Consider the following 15,002-nt stretch of genomic DNA (forward strand, 5'->3'; position numbering starts at 1 on the left):
GGACTCTGGGGGGCTTGTGCTGGACTCGGGGGTGGTTGTGCTAGACCCTCCGATCGACATACTGGACTCTGGGGTGGTTGTGCTGGACTCTGGGGAGGTTGTGCTGGACTCTGGGGTAGTTGTGCTGGATTCTGGGGTGGTTGTGCTGGACTCTGGGGTGGTTGTGCTGGACTCTGGGGTGGTTGTGCTGGTCTCTGCATTGGTTGTGCTAGACTCTGAGGTGGTTGTGCTGGTCTCTGCAGTGGTTGTGCTGGACTCTGAGGAGGTTGTGCTGGTCTCTGCAGTGGTTGTGCTGGACTCTGAGGTGGTTGTGCTGGTCTCTGGGGTGGTTGTGCTGGACACTGGGGTGGTTGTGCTGGACTCTGAGGTGGTTGTGCTGGACTCTGGGGTGGTTGTGCTGGACTCTGGGGTGGTTGTGCTGGACTCTGGGGTTGATGTGCTGGACTCTGAGGTGGTTGTGCTGGACTCTGCGGTGGTTGTGCTGGACTCTGGGGTGCTTGTGCTGGACTCTGAGGTTGATGTGCTTGACTCTGCAGTGGTTGTGCTAGATTCTGAGGTGGTTGTGCTGGACTCTGGGGTAGTTGTGCTGGACTCTGGGGTGGTTGTGCTGGACTCTGGTGTGGTTGTGCTGGACTCTGGGGTTGATGTGCTGGACTCTGCTGTGGTTGTGCTGGACTCTGCGGTGGTTGTGCTGGACGATGAGGTGGTTGTGCTGGACTCTGGGGTAGTTGTGCTGGACTCTGGGGTGGTTGTGCTGGACTCTGAGGTTGATGTGCTTGACTCTGCAGTGGTTGTGCTAGACTCTGAGGTGGTTGTGCTGGACTCTGGGGTTGATGTGCTGGACTCTGGTGTGGTTGTGCTTGACTCTGGGGTGGTTGTGCTGGACTCTGGTGTGGTTGTGCTGGACTCTGGGGTTGATGTGCTGGACTCTGGTGTGGTTGTGCTTGACTCTGGGGTGGTTGTGCTGGACTCTGGTGTGGTTGTGCTGGACTCTGGGGTTGATGTGCTGGACTCTGCTGTGGTTGTACTGGACTCTGAGGTGGTTGTGCTGGACTCTGGGGTAGTTGTGCTGGACTCTGGGGTGGTTGTGCTGGACTCTGGTGTGGTTGTGCTGGACTCTGGGGTTGATGTGCTGGACTCTGCTGTGGTTGTGCTGGACTCTGCGGTGGTTGTGCTGGACGCTGAGGTGGTTGTGCTGGACTCTGGGGTAGTTGTGCTGGACTCTGGGGTGGTTGTGCTGGACTCTGAGGTTGATGTGCTTGACTCTGCAGTGGTTGTGCTAGACTCTGAGGTGGTTGTGCTGGACTCTGGGGTTGATGTGCTGGACTCTGGTGTGGTTGTGCTTGACTCTGGGGTGGTTGTGCTGGACTCTGGTGTGGTTGTGCTGGACTCTGGGGTTGATGTGCTGGACTCTGGTGTGGTTGTGCTTGACTCTGGGGTGGTTGTGCTGGACTCTGGTGTGGTTGTGCTGGACTCTGGGGTTGATGTGCTGGACTCTGCTGTGGTTGTGCTGGACTCTGAGGTGGTTGTGCTGGACTCTGGGGTAGTTGTGCTGGACTCTGGGGTGGTTGTGCTGGACTCTGGTGTGGTTGTGCTGGACTCTGGGGTTGATGTGCTGGACTCTGCTGTGGTTGTGCTGGACTCTGCGGTGGTTGTGCTGGACGCTGAGGTGGTTGTGCTGGACTCTGGGGTAGTTGTGCTGGACTCTGGGGTGGTTGTCCTGGAATCTGGGGTCGATGTGCTGGACTCTGGGGTGGTTGTGCTGGACTCTGGTGTGGTTGTGCTGGACTCTGGGGTTGATGTGCTGGACTCTGAGGTGGTTGTGCTGGACGCTGGGGTGGTTGTGCTGGACTCTGGAGTGATTGTACTGGACTCTGAAGTGGTTGTGCTGGACTCTGGGGTTGACGTGCTGGACTCTGAGGTGGTTGTGCTGGACGCTGGGGTGGTTGTGCTGGACTCTGGAGTGGTTGTACTGGACTCTGAAGTGGTTGTGCTGGACTCTGGGGTTGACGTGCTGGACTCTGAGGAGGTTGTGCTGGACTCTGAGGTGGTTGTGCTGGACTCTGGGGTGGTTGTGCTGGACTCTGTGGTGGTTGTGCTGGACTCTGGGGTGGTTGTGCTGGATTCTGGGGTGGTTGTGCTGGACTCTGTGGTGGTTGTGCTGGACTCTGAGGTTGATGTGCTTGACTCTGCAGTGGTTGTGCTAGACTCTGAGGTGGTTGTGCTGGACTCTGGGGTTGATGTGCTGGACTCTTGTGTGGTTGTGCTTGACTCTGGGGTGGTTGTGCTGGACTCTGGGGTAGTTGTGCTGGACTCTGGGGTGGTTGTGCTGGACTCTGAGGTTGATGTGCTTGACTCTGCAGTGGTTGTGCTAGACTCTGAGGTGGTTGTGCTGGACTCTGGGGTTGATGTGCTGGACTCTGGTGTGGTTGTGCTTGACTCTGGGGTGGTTGTGCTGGACTCTGGTGTGGTTGTGCTGGACTCTGGGGTTGATGTGCTGGACTCTGGTGTGGTTGTGCTTGACTCTGGGGTGGTTGTGCTGGACTCTGGTGTGGTTGTGCTGGACTCTGGGGTTGATGTGCTGGACTCTGCTGTGGTTGTGCTGGACTCTGAGGTGGTTGTGCTGGACTCTGGGGTAGTTGTGCTGGACTCTGGGGTGGTTGTGCTGGACTCTGGTGTGGTTGTGCTGGACTCTGGGGTTGATGTGCTGGACTCTGCTGTGGTTGTGCTGGACTCTGCGGTGGTTGTGCTGGACGCTGAGGTGGTTGTGCTGGACTCTGGGGTAGTTGTGCTGGACTCTGGGGTGGTTGTCCTGGAATCTGGGGTCGATGTGCTGGACTCTGGGGTGGTTGTGCTGGACTCTGGTGTGGTTGTGCTGGACTCTGGGGTTGATGTGCTGGACTCTGAGGTGGTTGTGCTGGACGCTGGGGTGGTTGTGCTGGACTCTGGAGTGATTGTACTGGACTCTGAAGTGGTTGTGCTGGACTCTGGGGTTGACGTGCTGGACTCTGAGGTGGTTGTGCTGGACGCTGGGGTGGTTGTGCTGGACTCTGGAGTGGTTGTACTGGACTCTGAAGTGGTTGTGCTGGACTCTGGGGTTGACGTGCTGGACTCTGAGGAGGTTGTGCTGGACTCTGAGGTGGTTGTGCTGGACTCTGGGGTGGTTGTGCTGGACTCTGTGGTGGTTGTGCTGGACTCTGGGGTGGTTGTGCTGGATTCTGGGGTGGTTGTGCTGGACTCTGTGGTGGTTGTGCTGGACTCTGAGGTTGATGTGCTTGACTCTGCAGTGGTTGTGCTAGACTCTGAGGTGGTTGTGCTGGACTCTGGGGTTGATGTGCTGGACTCTTGTGTGGTTGTGCTTGACTCTGGGGTGGTTGTGCTGGACTCTGGTGTGGTTGTGCTGGACTCTGGGGTTGATGTGCTGGACTCTGGTGTGGTTGTGCTTGACTCTGGGGTGGTTGTGCTGGACTCTGGTGTGGTTGTGTTGGACTCTGGGGTTGATGTGCTGGACTCTGCTGTGGTTGTGCTGGACTCTGAGGTGGTTGTGCTGGACTCTGGGGTAGTTGTGCTGGACTCTGGGGTGGTTGTGCTGGACTCTGGTGTGGTTGTGCTGGACTCTGGGGTTGATGTGCTGGACTCTGCTGTGGTTGTGCTGGACTCTGCGGTAGTTGTGCTGGACTCTGGGGTTGATGTGCTGGACTCTGGTGTGGTTGTGCTTGACTCTGGGGTGGTTGTGCTGGACTCTGGTGTGGTTGTGCTGGACTCTGGGGTTGATGTGCTGGACTCTGGTGTGGTTGTGCTTGACTCTGGGGTGGTTGTGCTGGACTCTGGTGTGGTTGTGCTGGACTCTGAGGTGGTTGTGCTGGACTCCGGGGTAGTTGTGCTGGACTCTGGGGTGGTTGTGCTGGACTCTGGTGTGGTTGTGCTGGACTCTGGGGTTGATGTGCTGGACTCTGCTGTGGTTGTGCTGGACTCTGCGGTGGTTGTGCTGGACGCTGAGGTGGTTGTGCTGGACTCTGGGATAGTTGTGCTGGACTCTGGGGTGGTTGTGCTGGACTCGGGGGTGGTTGTGCTGGACTCTGGTGTGGTTGTGCTGGACTCGGGGATGGTTGTGCTGGACTCTGGTGTGGTTGTGCTGGACTCTGGGGTGGTTGTGCTGGACTCTGAGGTGGTTGTGCTGGTCTCTGGGGTGGTTGTGCTGGACTCTGGGGTGGTTGTGCTGGACTCTGGGGTGGTTGTGCTGGACTCTGCAGTGGTTGTGCTGGACTCTGGGGTGGTTGTGCTGGACCCTCCGGTCGACATACTGGACTCTGAAGTGGTTGTGCTGGACTCTGGGGTGGTTGAGCTGGACTCTGGGGAGGTTCTGCTGGACTCTGGGGTGGTGGTGCTGGACTCTGGGGATGTTGTGCCGGACTCTGAGGTGGTTGTGCTGGATTCTGGGGTGGTTGTGCTGGACTCTGGGGTAGTTGCGCTGGACTCTGGGGAGGTTGTGCTGGACTCTGGGGTGGTTGTGCTGGACTCAGGGGTAGATGTGCTATACTCTGGAGTGGTTGTAGTGGGCTCTGAGGTGGTTGTGCTGGTCTCTGCATTGGTTGTGCTGGACTCTGAGGTGGTTGTGCTGGTCTCTGAGGTGGTTGTGCTGGTCTCTGCATTGGTTGTGCTGGACTCTGAGGAGGTTGTGCTGGTCTCTGCAGTGGTTGTGCTGGACTCTGAGGTGGTTGTGCTGGTCTCTGCAGTAGTTGTGCTGGACTCTGAGGTGGTTGTGCTGGTCTCTGGGGTGGTTGTGCTGGACACTGGGGTGGTTGTGCTGGACTCTGTGGTGGTTGTGCTGGACTCTGGTGTGGTTGTTCTGGACTCTGGGGTAGTTGTGCTGGACTCTGGGGTGGTTGTGCTGGACTCTGGTGTGGTTGTGCTGGACTCTGGGGTTGATGTGCTGGACTCTGCAGTCGTTGTGCTGGACTCTGTGGTAGATGTGCTGGACTCTGGGGTTGACGTGCTGGACTCTGAGGTGGTTGTGCTGGACTCTGGGGTGGTTGTGCTGGACTCGGGGGTGGTTGTGCTGGACTCTGGTGTGGTTGTGCTGGACTCGGGGGTGGTTGTGCTGGACTCTGGTGTGGTTGTGCTGGACTCTGGGGTGGTTGTGCTGGACTCTGAGGTGGTTGTGCTGGTCTCTGGGGTGGTTGTGCTGGACTCTGGGGTGGTTGTGCTGGACTCTGGGGTGGTTGTGCTGGACTCGGGGGTGGTTGTGCTGGACTCTGCAGTGGTTGTGCTGGACTCTGGGGTGGTTGTGCTGGACCCTCCGGTTGACATACTGGACTCTGAAGTGGTTGTGCTGGACTCTGGGGTGGTTGAGCTGGACTCTGGGGAGGTTGTGCTGGACTCTGGGGTACTTGTGCTGGATTCTGGGGTGGTTGTGCTGGACTCTGGGATGGTTGTGCTGGACTCTGGGGAGGTTGTGCTGGACTCTGGGGTAGTTGTGCTGGATTCTGGGGTGGTTGTGCTGGACTCTGAGGTGGTTGTGCTGGACTCTGGGGTGGTGGTGCTGGACTCTGGGGTGGTTGTGCTGGACTCTGAGGTGGTTGTGCTGGTCTCTGAGGTGGTTGTGCTGGTCTCTGCATTGGTTGTGCTGGACTCTGAGGTGGTTGTGCTGGTCTCTGCAGTGGTTGTGCTGGACTCTGAGGTGGTTGTGCTGGTCTCTGGGGTGGTTGTGCTGGACTCTGGTGTGGTTGTGCTGGACTCTGGGGTTGATGTGCTGGACACTGAGGTGGTTGTGCTGGACGCTGGGGTAGTTGTGCTGGATTCTGGGGTGGTTGTGCTGGACTCTGGGGTAGTTGCGCTGGACTCTGGGGAGGTTGTGCTGTACTCTGGGGTGGTTGTGCTGGACTCTGGGGTAGTTGTGCTGGATTCTGAGGTGGTTGTGCTGGACTCTGGGGTAGTTGCGCTGGACTCTGGGGAGGTTGTGCTGGACTCTGGGGTGGTTGTGCTGGACTCTGGGGTGGTTGTGCTGGACACTGGGGTGGTTGTGCTGGACTCTGTGGTGGTTGTGCTGGACTCTGGTGTGGTTGTTCTGGACTCTGGGGTGGTTGTGCTGGACTCTGGGGTTGATGTGCTGGACTCTGAAGTGGTTGTGCTGGACTCTGCGGTGATGGTGCTGGACTCTGGGGTGGTTGTTCTGGACTCTGTGGTAGATGTGCCGGACTCTGAGTTTGTTGTGCTGGACTCTGGGGTGGTTGTGCTGGACTCTGGGGTGGTTGTGCTGGACTCTGGGGTGGTTGTGCTGGACTCTGCGGTGGTTGTGCTGGACTCAGGGGTGGATGTGCTGTACTCTGGAGTGGTTGTGCTGGACTCTGGTGTGGTTGTTCTGGACTCTGGGGTTGATGTGCTGGACTCTGGGGTGGTTGTGCTGGACTCTGGGGTGGTTGTGCTGGACTCTGGGGTGGTTGTGCTGGACTCGGGGGTGGTTGTGCTGGACTCTGCAGTGGTTGTGCTGGACTCTGGGGTGGTTGTGCTGGACCCTCCGGTCGACATAGTGGACTTTGGGGTGGTTGTGCTGGACTCTGGGGAGGTTTTGCTGGACTCTGGGGTGGTTCTGCTGGTCTCTGAAGTGGTTGTGCTGGACTCTGGGGTGGTTGTGCTGGACTCTGGGGAGGTTGTGCTGGACTCTCGGGTAGTTGTGCTGGATTCTGGGGTGGTTGTGCTGGACTCTGGGGTGGTGCTGCTGGACTCTGGGGTGGTTGTGCTGGACTCTGGGGTGGTGGTGCTGGACTCTGGGGATGTTGTGCTGGACTCTGAGGTGGTTGTGCTGGACTCTGGGGAGGTTGTGCTGGACTCTGGGGTGGTTGTGCTGGACTCTGGGGTAGTTGTGCTGGATTCTGGGGTGGTTGTGCTGGACTCTGTGGTTGTTGTGCTGGACTCAGGGGTAGATGTGCTATACTCTGGAGTGGTTGCAGTGGGCTCTGAGGTGGTTGTGCTGGTCTCTGCAGTGGTTGTGCTGGACTCTGAGGTGGTTGTGCTGGTCTCTGTGGTGGTTGTGCTGGTCTCTGCATTGGTTGTGCTGGACTCTGAGGTGGTTGTGCTGGTCTGTGCAGTGGTTGTGCTGGACTCTGAGGTGGTTGTGCTGGTCTCTGCAGTGGTTGTGCTGGACTCTGAGGTGGTTGTGCTGGTCTCTGCAGTGGTTGTGCTGGTCTCTGAGGTGGTTGTGCTGGTCTCTGGGGTGGTTGTGCTGGACACTGGGGTGGTTGTGCTGGACTCTGTGGTGGTTGTGCTGGACTCTGGTGTGGTTGTTCTGGACTCTGGGGTGGTTGTGCTGGACTCTGGGGTTGATGTGCTGGACTCTGAGGTGGTTGTGCTGGACTCTGCGGTGGTTGTGCTGGACTCTGGGGTGGATGTGCTGGACTCTGTGGTAGATGTGCTGGACTCTGAGGTTGTTGTGCTGGACTCTGGGGTGGTTGTGCTGGACTCTGGGGTGGTTGTGCTGGACTCTGCTGTGGTTGTGCTGGACTCTGGGGTGGTTGTGCTGGACTCTGGGGTAGTTGTGCTGGACTCTGTGGTGGTTGTGCTGGACTCTGGTGTGGTTGTGCTGGACTCTGGGGTTGATGTGCTGGACTCTGCTGTGGTTGTGCTGGACTCTGAGGTGGTTGTGCTGGACTCTGGGGTAGTTGTGCTGGACTCTGGGCTGGTTGTGCTGGACTCTGGTGTGGTTGTGCTGGACTCTGGGGTTGATGTGCTGGACTCTGCTGTTGTTTTGCTGGACGCTGGGGTGGTTGTGCTGGACTCTGGAGTAGTTGTACTGGACTCTGAAGTGGTTGTGCTGGACTCTGGGGTTGACGTGCTGGACTCTGTGGTGGTTGTGCTGGACGCTGGGGTGGTTGTGCTGGACTCTGAAGTGGTTGTGCTGGACTTTGGGGTTGACGTGCTGGACTCTGAGGTGGTTGTGCTGGACGCTGGGGTGGTTGTGCTGGACTCTGAGGAGGTTGTGCTGGACTCTGGGGTGGTTGTGCTGGACTCTGGGGTGGTTGTGCTGGACTCTGAGGTGGTTGTGCTGGACTCTGGGGTGGTTGTGCTGGATTCTCGGGTGGTTCTGCTGGACTCTGGGGTGGTTGTGCTGGATTCTGGGGTGGTTGTGCTGGACTCAGGGTTGGTTGTGCTGGACTCTGGGGTTGTGGTGCTGGACTCTGGGGTGGTTGTGCTGGACTCTGCGGTGGTTGTGCTGGACTCAGGGGTAGATGTGCTGTACTCTGGAGTGTTTGTAGTGGGCTCTGAGGTGGTTGTGCTGGTCTCTGAAGTGGTTGTGCTGGACTCTGGGTTGGTTGTCCTGGACTCTGGTGTGGTTGTTCTGGACTCTGGGGTGGTTGTGCTGGACTCTGGTGTGGTTGTGCTGGACTCTGGGGTGGTTGTGCTGGACTCTGTGGTTGATGTGCTGGACTCTGGTGTGGTTGTGCTGGACGCTGGGGTGGTTGTGCTCGGCTCTGCGGTGGTTGTGCTGGACTCTGGGGTGGTTGTGCTGGACTTTGGGGTTGTTGTGCTGGACTCTGGGGTGGTTGTGCTGGACTCTGGGGTGGTTGTGCTGGATTCTGCAGTGGTTGTGCTGGACGCTGGGGTGGTTGTGCTAGACTCTGGTGTGGTTGTTCTGGACTCTGAGGTGGTTGTGCTGGACTCTGGGGTTGATGTGCTGGACTCTGGGGTGGTTGTGCTGGACTCTGTGGTGGATGTGCTGGACTCTGGTGTGGTTGTTCTGGACTCTGGTGTGGTTGTTCTGGACTCGCTGTTAGATGTGCTGGACTCTGAGGTGGTTGTGCTGGACTCTGGTGTGGTTGTGCTGGACTCTGGTGTAGTTGTTCTGGACTCTGGGGTGGTTGTGCTGGACTCTGGTGTGGTTGTGCTGGACTCTGGGGTGGTTGTGCTGGACTCTGGGGTGATTGTGCTGGACTCTGGCGTTGATGTGCTGGACTCTGGTGTGGTTGTGCTGGACCCTGGTGTGGTTGTTCTGGACTCTGGGGTTGATGTGCTGGACTCTGGGGTGGTTGTGCTGGACTCTGAGGTGGTTGTGCTGGACTCTGGGGTGGTTGTGCTCGGCTCTGTGGTGGTGGTGCTGGACTCTGGTGTGGTTGTGCTGGACTCTGGGGTGGTTGTGCTGGACTTTGGGGTTGTTGTGCTGGACACTGGAGTGGTTGTGCTGGTCTCTGAGGTGGTTGTGCTGGACGCTGGGGTGGTTGTGCTGGAGTCTGCGGTGGTTGTGCTGGACTCTGTGGGGGTTGTGCTGGACTCTGGGGTGGTTGTGCTGGACTCTGCGGTGGTTGTGCTGGACTCCGGGGTGGTTGTGCTGGACTCTGTGGTGGTTCTGCTGGTCTCTGGCGTGGTTGTGCTGGACTCTGGGGTAGTTGTGCTGGACTCTGTGGGGGTTGTGCTGGACTCTGGGGATGTTGTGCTGGACTCTGGGGTGGTTGTGCTGGACTCTGCGGTGGTTGTGCTGGACTCCGGGGTGGTTGTGCTGGACTCTGGGGTGGTTGTGCTGGTCTCTGGGGTGGTTGTGCTGGACTCTGGGGTAGTTGTGCTGGACTCTGGGGTGGTTGTGCTGGACTCTGGGGTTGATATGCTGTACTCTGGGGTGGTTGTGCTGGACTCTGGGGTGGTTGTGCTGGACTCTGGGGTTGATGTGCTGGACTCTGGGGTTGATGTGCTGGACTCTGGTGTGGGTGTGCTGGACTCTGGGGTGGTTGTGCTGTACTCTGAGGTGGTTGTGCTGGACTCTGCGGTGGTTGTGCTGGACTCCTGGGTCGATGTGCTGGACTCTGGGTTGGTTTTGCTGGACTCTGGGGTGGTTGTGCTGGACTCTGGGGTCGTCGTGCTGGACTCTGTGGTGGTTGTGCTGGACTCTTGGGTTGTTGTGGTTGTCTCTGTGGTCGGTGTGCTGGACTCTTTTGTCATTTTGCTGGTCTCTGTGGTCGTTGTGCTGGTCTCTGTTGTCCTTTTGCTGGTCTCTGTGGTCGGTGTACTGGACTTTGTTGTCTTTGTGCTGGTCTCTGTTGTCCTTTTGCTGGTTTCTGTGGTCGGTGTACTGGACTCTGTTGTCATTGTGCTGGTCTCTGTGGTTGGTGTGGCTTTTGGTGTTCTAGACCCTGTCGACTGTGTGCTGGTTGGTGTGCTGGACACTGTGATAGTTGTGCTGGACTCTGCAGTCGTTCTGCTGGACTGTGAGGTTGTTGTGCTCGTCCCTGTGGCCGGTGTGCTGGTTGGTGTGCTGGTTGGTGTACTGGACCCTTTTTCTGGTGTGCTGGTCAATGTGCTGGACTCTGCGATTGACGTGCTGGTCTCTGCAGTCGATGTGCTGGTCTCTGTGTTCGGTGTACTGGACTCTGTTTGAAAATAAAGTGATTATTTTCAGCTGATCCTTTTCTTCCTTATGACCCCTTCAACTCAAACTCATCCTCATGATCCCCTTGCAGAATACTGTAGGTTCCAGCTGCACAACGGCTGCTGGAGGCTAGGAACAAAGTAGGAACATTTTTGACATCTGCTCAGTCTGCCCTTTGATCAGCCGTCAGACTGAACACACAACAGCCCTCCCGTTTACTCTCACATTGGCACAAAGGGCTGAAAATCACTGAGCCGATTAGGAGCCAAGAATCCCTTTCTCATTCATGTTTCCAAATCATGATGGTTTGAAAGTTAAATGCTGAAGGGATTTACCAGCGGAAAAGATCATTGAAGGGGAGCTGGGATTACATTACCATTTTGTGTGACAATTGTAGCTACACCAGGAAATTCTGGAAACCTTATCTTCTCTTCCATGAATTTCTCTTTCTACTCCATTCTCAAAATCAGAACCAGAATCAGGTTTATTATCATTGGCATGTGTTGTGAAATTTATTAACTTAGCAGCAGCAGTTCAATGCAATATAGAAGAAGAAAAAATACAATAATAATAATAAAAAATAAATCCAGTACTTTAATATTATATTATATGTATATTGAATAGATTAAAAATCGTGCAAAATATAGAAATAATAAACTAAAAAAGTGAGGTAGTGTCCAAGGGTTCAATGTCCATTTAGGAATTGGATGGCAGAGGGGAGAAGCTGTTCCTCAATCGCTGAGTGTGTGCCTTCAGGTTTCTGTACCTCCTCTCAGATGGTAACAGTGAGAAAAGGGCATGCCCTAGGTCAGGGGTCAGCAACCTTTACCACTGAAAGAGCCACTTGGACCCGTTTCCCACAGAAAAGAAAACACTGGGAGCCGCAAAACCCGTTTGACATTTAAAATGAAATAACACTGCATACAACGTTTTGTTTTGCCTTTATGATATGTATAAACAAACTATAATGTGTTGCATTTATGAAATTGATGAACTCCTGCAGAGAAAACAAAATTACATTTCTGCATGCAACAAAAACATTTTGAACTCCGAAAAAAAGAGTTTGGGTTGAAGGTTACTTTTAAGTAAGATACTCAACGTCTATTTGAGTCCTTCTTGTATTTATGAAAAACGCCAAACTTAAATTTGCCGCCAGCAGCAAACCAAAAATAACGTCAGCCAGCTGTCAACCTGAAAAATAAAAGGACTATTTCACTGAACAATGAAAACATATGAATATACGTAAAATAATAGGCAATTAAAATATTTATCATACTTGGTCAGGTTGACTCACACCTGACAATGCAGTCGTATTCAGTAGGGATGGATCGATGCTTAGGGGAGTGACCGGGAAGGATAATGTGTTTTTTTTCCTCTCTGAACTCACAGAAGCGTTTCCCAAACGATGTTTGCATTGCGATGATTGCAGAATGTAAATACTCCGAATTTATCATGTCGTGACCTTGTTTGAACTCTCTCAAATTGGAGAAGTGAGACAATGTGCCTTTCTGTAAATCTCTGGCAAGCACTGTCAACTTGCGCTCGAATGCCAAAACATCCTCCAACATGTGCAGGGCTGTACGTCCTTACCCCTGAAGAGCTGTGTTCAGCATGTTCAGGTGCGCTGCCATGTCTACCATGAAGTGTAGCTTTTCCAGCCACTCTGGCTGTTCCAGCTCAGGAAAGGTGGGCCCTTTGCTGCCCAGGAAAGTTTTCACTTCTTCCAGACACGCGACAAAGCGTTTCAGCACCTCCCCTCTGGACAGCCAGCGATAAAAACACGTTGTAGCGGTATGCTACACGCAGTCAGTAAACTGCAGTCAAAGATAGCTTTATTCGAACTAAACAGCCTTGCTTTTAAGCCTCCCTCAACCCGCCCCCCTTGGGCGCGGATGCTGCAAAAGACACGTACTCACAAACCCCCGTAGGCTATCTCCCTTAGCCTGAACGCTGGCTAATTGTGAGCCGGTTCGGATGTGTCAGGAAATGGGTCGCCACAACGTCTTAATTAGATTGTACAAGATCACCATAATCTTCAAATTTAGAATTACATTTCAAAAACTAACAAACTAACATAAAATACATTTTAATTAAATACTGACCAATTATTTCCCAAAGCAACAGGGAGCCGCAGCACAGACGTAAAAGAGCCACATGTGGCTCCGGAGCCGCGGGTTGCTGACCCCCGCCCTAGGTGCTGAAGGTCCTTCATAATGGACACTGCCTTTCTGAGACACTGCTCCTTGAAGATGTCCTGGGTACTTTGTAGGCTAGTGCCCAAGATGGAGCTGACTAGATTTACAATCCTCTGCAGCTTCTTTCAGTCCTGTGCAGTTGCACCCCTCCCCTCCATACCAGACAGTGACGCAGCCTGTCAGAATGCTCTCCTCTCCCCCCCATACCAGACAGTGACGCAGCCTGTCAGAATGCTCTCCCCCCCATACCAGACAGTGACGCAGCCTGTCAGAATGCTCTCCCCCCCATACCAGACAGTGACGCAGCCTGTCAGAATGCTCTCCTCTCCCCCCCGTACCAGACAGTGACGCAGCCTGTCAGAATGCTCTCCTCTCCCCCCCGTACCAGACAGTGACGCAGCCTGTCAGAATGCTCTCCATAGTACATCTATAGAAGTTTTTAAGTGTATTTATTGACATACTAAAACTCTTCAAACTCCTAATGAAGTATAATCGCTGTCTTGCGTTCTTTATATGTTGGGACCAGGTTAGATCCTCAGAGATCTTGACACCGAGGAACTTGAAACTGTACACTCTCTCAACTTCTGATCCCTCTATGAGGATTGTTATGTGTTCTTTCATCTTACCCTTCCTGAAGTCCACAATCAGCTCTTTGGTCTTACTGACGTTGAGTGCAAGGTTGTTGCTGCAATGCCACTCCACTAGTTGACATATCTCACTCCTGTGCACTCTCTCATCTCCATCTGAGACTACTAACAATGGTATCATCCGCAAATTTATAGATGGGATTTGAACTATGCCTAGCCACACAGTCATGGGTATAGAGAGAGTGGGCCAAGCACACACCCAAGGTGCACTAGTGTTGATTGTCAGCAAGGAGGAGATATTATCACCAATCTGCACAGATCATGGTCTTCCGTTTAGGAAGTCTAGGATCCAGTTGCAGAGGGCAGTACAGATGGTTTTGTAACTTCTCAATCAGGACTGTGGGAATGATGGTGTTAAAAGCTGAGCTGTAATCAATGAACAGCATCCTGACAAAGGTGTTTGTGTTGTCCAGGTGGTGTTGTGTAAAGAGCCATTGAGATTGTGTCTGACTTTGACCTATTGTGGTGATAGGCAAATTGCAATGGGTCCAGGTCCTTGCTGAGACAGGAGTTCAGTCTCGTCATGATCAACCTCCCAAAGCATTTCATCATGGTAGATGTGAGTGCTACCGGGCGATAGTCATTACAGCAGTTCACATTATTCTTCTTAGGCACTTGATTTGCCTCAATACATTTCCAACAATTTGAATTGTATTTGCGGGGAGCTTCCATCCAGGAGCTATGCTGTTCTTGGAGTTGTGTACAAAGCTCAGCATATTCAGACTGCCTGACCTACCCTGTACCTGTGTCAGGTGAGGCACTATTACATTTCTGCATTCTTTTGCTTGGTATAGATGGCTGACTGAACTGTATATCAGTTTTGCTCCTACTCTTGCTATTGAACTTGGAAGGGCGGGGGGTTTCTGACTGCTGAATTGAGCTATTTTCTCCTTAGTACACATGGTTGCTGAACGCCACAAACGCGTCTGCGTCTGGTGCCACCTCTGCTGGATGTTGAGGTGGAGATACGGCTCTACCAAAGGTGCTCATTCCTTCTGCTACCCTGCTGGTCACCCTTGGGTAAGGTGTAGCCCCTGCTTAGCCCCCGCTCAGGGTCACACAAAGTCATGGGAGCAGGTGGTGGATGGTCGTACGAGCAGCCGGTGCAGATCACAAGTCCTGGTTGTGTATGGGAGCAGGTGGTGGACGGTCGTACGAGCAGCCGGTGCAGATCACAAGTCCTGGTTGTGTATGGGATCAGGTGGTGGACGGTCGTACGAGCAGCCGGTGCAGATCACCTGGTTGTGTATGGGAGCAGGTGGTGGACGGTCGTACGAGCAGCCGGTGCAGATCACAAGTCCTGGTTGTGTATGGGATCAGGTGGTGGACGGTCGTACGAGCAGCCGGTGCAGATCACAAGTCCTGGTTGTGTATGGGAGCAGGTGGTGGACGGTCGTACGAGCAGCCGGTGCAGATCACAAGTCCTGGTTGTGTGACCACTGATCCCAGGCAGACAATCACTGAAGAGTATTGATGATGGTTGGGGTCACCCATCTTGTAAAGACGCTGCCCAGAGGAAGGCAATGGCAAAAAATAGCCAAGAACAATCATGGTGATGGACAATAATCATGTGACATGGCTCATAATGATGTTGCTGCCCACCTCAGTAGTGTGTTCATGGCATCTACTACTCTATCTGTAAAGAAGTTTGCCCCGAATATCTCCTTTAATCTATCCTCCCCTCACTCGCTTCTATGCCCTTTTATGTTGGTTACTCTTACCCTCTAAAAGTAACTCTGACTGTCCACCCTATGCATTTCTCTCCTCATTTTATAAAGTTCTGCCACATTTCCCCTCAGGCTCTGA

At 54.1% G+C, this 15,002-nt stretch overlaps 1 protein-coding gene across 1 annotated transcript in view; it reads right to left on the reverse strand.

The window, feature by feature from the left end:
* LOC132397509 (mucin-2-like) overlaps window positions 1-15,002 on the reverse strand; it is an 85,093-nt gene that overhangs the window by 15,975 nt on the left and 54,116 nt on the right. Inside the window, exons 6-7 of the mRNA XM_059976339.1 lie at window positions 10,059-10,355; window positions 15-2,420 (exon numbers count right to left, since the gene is read on the reverse strand). Of these exons, the coding sequence (XP_059832322.1) occupies window positions 15-2,420; window positions 10,059-10,355 (2,703 nt within the window). The remainder of the gene's footprint in view (window positions 1-14; window positions 2,421-10,058; window positions 10,356-15,002) is intronic.

The sequence above is a fragment of the Hypanus sabinus genome, chromosome 7 (genome assembly GCF_030144855.1).
Source record: "Hypanus sabinus isolate sHypSab1 chromosome 7, sHypSab1.hap1, whole genome shotgun sequence".
Classification (NCBI taxonomy): Eukaryota; Metazoa; Chordata; class Chondrichthyes; order Myliobatiformes; family Dasyatidae; genus Hypanus; species Hypanus sabinus.